The 1,978-nt window shown below is 50.5% G+C and overlaps 1 gene segment (V, D, J or C); it reads left to right on the top strand.

Moving 5' to 3' along the window:
- Positions 1 to 556: 556 nt before the first annotated feature.
- On the top strand, positions 557 to 1,551 carry LOC111535538. The segment is given in 4 exon segments: positions 557 to 702; positions 804 to 1,155; positions 1,196 to 1,263; positions 1,436 to 1,551. Coding segments are annotated over 4 exon segments (582 nt in total).
- Positions 1,552 to 1,978: the final 427 nt, after the last annotated feature.

Here is a 1,978-nt window from a genome sequence, read left to right as displayed (position 1 = left end):
AAGAAACAGATAAATATTGACACTTGAATAATCACGGACTCCTGACAATACACGCATGTGAACACTGATTGTGTATTTCAGGTAAACACTAGAAATGGCAAAATTCCATAAAGTTGATATGACAGGTGGGACATCCTGAAAACCCCTCTAGGCATGTCCCACACCACCCTGGAGCTGTCTCAGGGGAGCCGACTCCTCCAGTGTTTAGCGTCACAGGCACAGATAATAGGGCTAACCCTGTCCAGATGTGTGATATTGGACACATTGCACAGCTGCTCTGTTCTGCATGTATCTTCTCTAAAAATGTGACATTCACACTTGCATTAAGGATATTCTACAAGTATATAAAAATTAAATAAGACGATGAATACTAAATGATTTTCAAGGCACAATCACATAATCTGAAGTTATATTTCCTGAGAGATGGAATTGACTCCAGTGTTTTCCGGGACTCTCTCATCTGCTCTGAGCACTGCCTTCTCCTCAGCCGTCCCACCTCAGAGCTTGCTATATAGCAAGAGACATGCAAATAGGTTCCTCCCTCTTCTGATGAAAAGCAGCCCAGCCCTGACCCTGCAGCTCTGGGAGAGGAGCCCAGCCCCAGAATTCCCAGGTGTTTCTCTTCGGCCATCAGCAGTAAACACACAGAACACACCATGGAGTTTGTGCTGAGCTGGGTTTTCCTTGTTGCTCTTTTGAAAGGTAATTGAGAGTGAAGTAGAAATTCTGTGTGAGTGGACATGAGTGAGAGAAACAGTGGATATGTGTGGCAGTTTCTGACCTTGGTGTCTTTTTGTTTGCAGGTGTCCAGTGTGAGGTGCAGCTGGTGGAGTCTGGGGGCGGTTTGGCAAAGCCTGGGGGGTCTCTGAGACTCTCCTGCGCAGCCTCCGGATTCACCTTCAGTAGCTACTGGATGCACTGGGTCCGCCAGGCTCCAGGGAAGGGGCTGGAGTGGGTCTCAGCTATTAATAGTGGTGGGGGTAGCACATACTATGCAGACTCCGTGAAGGGCAGATTCACCATCTCCAGAGAGAACGCCAAGAACACGCTATATCTTCAAATGGACAGCCTGAAAGCCGAGGACACGGCTGTGTATTACTGTGCGAGAGACACAGTGAGGGGAAGTCGGTGTGAGCCCAGACACAAACCTCCCTGAGCCCAGACACAAACCTCCCTGAGCCCAGACAGACACAAACCTCCCTGCAGGGGCGCGCGGGGCCTCCAGGGGGCGCTCGGGACCCACCGATCAGAGTCAGCCCAGAGGCAGGTGCACACGGAGGCTGGTTTCCTGTCAGGATGTGGGACGTCATCTTTTTACAGTTCCTCTAGTGAACCTCTCTACGTTCAGAATTCTCTGATGACTAATGTCATCTCTACATATTTTTACAATGGTTGTTTTAATATGAAAACCTATTCTCATGTGTACAAAATGCAGACGATCCTTACCGAGGAGATGAGAAGTTCCCACCCGTGGTGGCCACGATCAGAGTCCTGAGGAAGCTCAGGCTTCCCGGTGAGTCTTCTCCAGTCAGACTCAGGACAGGAGCCTGAGAAAGATCCCTGACCAGAACTGAGGTCTGGCTGCTCACAAGAGGGCACGAGCTGCGGGGGGCTGTTCCTGCGGACCCCTGATTCGGCGGCGGATGAATCAAACATACACGCACACAGGTGTTCTGCTTTGCCAGGTCAGCGGAGGGTCCGAGGCCACTGACTGACTCGAAGGAGAGTCCTGTAAAGAACGGCAGCAGCGGCCTGAGCCGCTCGCGCTCCAGGCGTTTATTTAGCATAGAATTCATGCCAGAAGCTCTGAGTCAACACACTTGTGGAGAATTAACACGGTTAAGAGAGTAGTTCTATGGAGGAGTAAAGCTCAGGGACTGCGGTCTAAGGTAAATACCATTAGGGGGCAGTGTCCTTGGTCGACCTCCCCCGAGAGGGCCAGTAAGCTTGTAAGGGACTTGTAAGCTTCAAATATGAC

This window comes from Piliocolobus tephrosceles, chromosome 6 (genome assembly GCF_002776525.5).
Source record: "Piliocolobus tephrosceles isolate RC106 chromosome 6, ASM277652v3, whole genome shotgun sequence".
Lineage (NCBI taxonomy): Eukaryota > Metazoa > Chordata > Mammalia > Primates > Cercopithecidae > Piliocolobus > Piliocolobus tephrosceles.
Note: the sequence above shows the minus strand (reverse complement) of the source record. Positions and strands in the feature narration are given on the sequence as shown.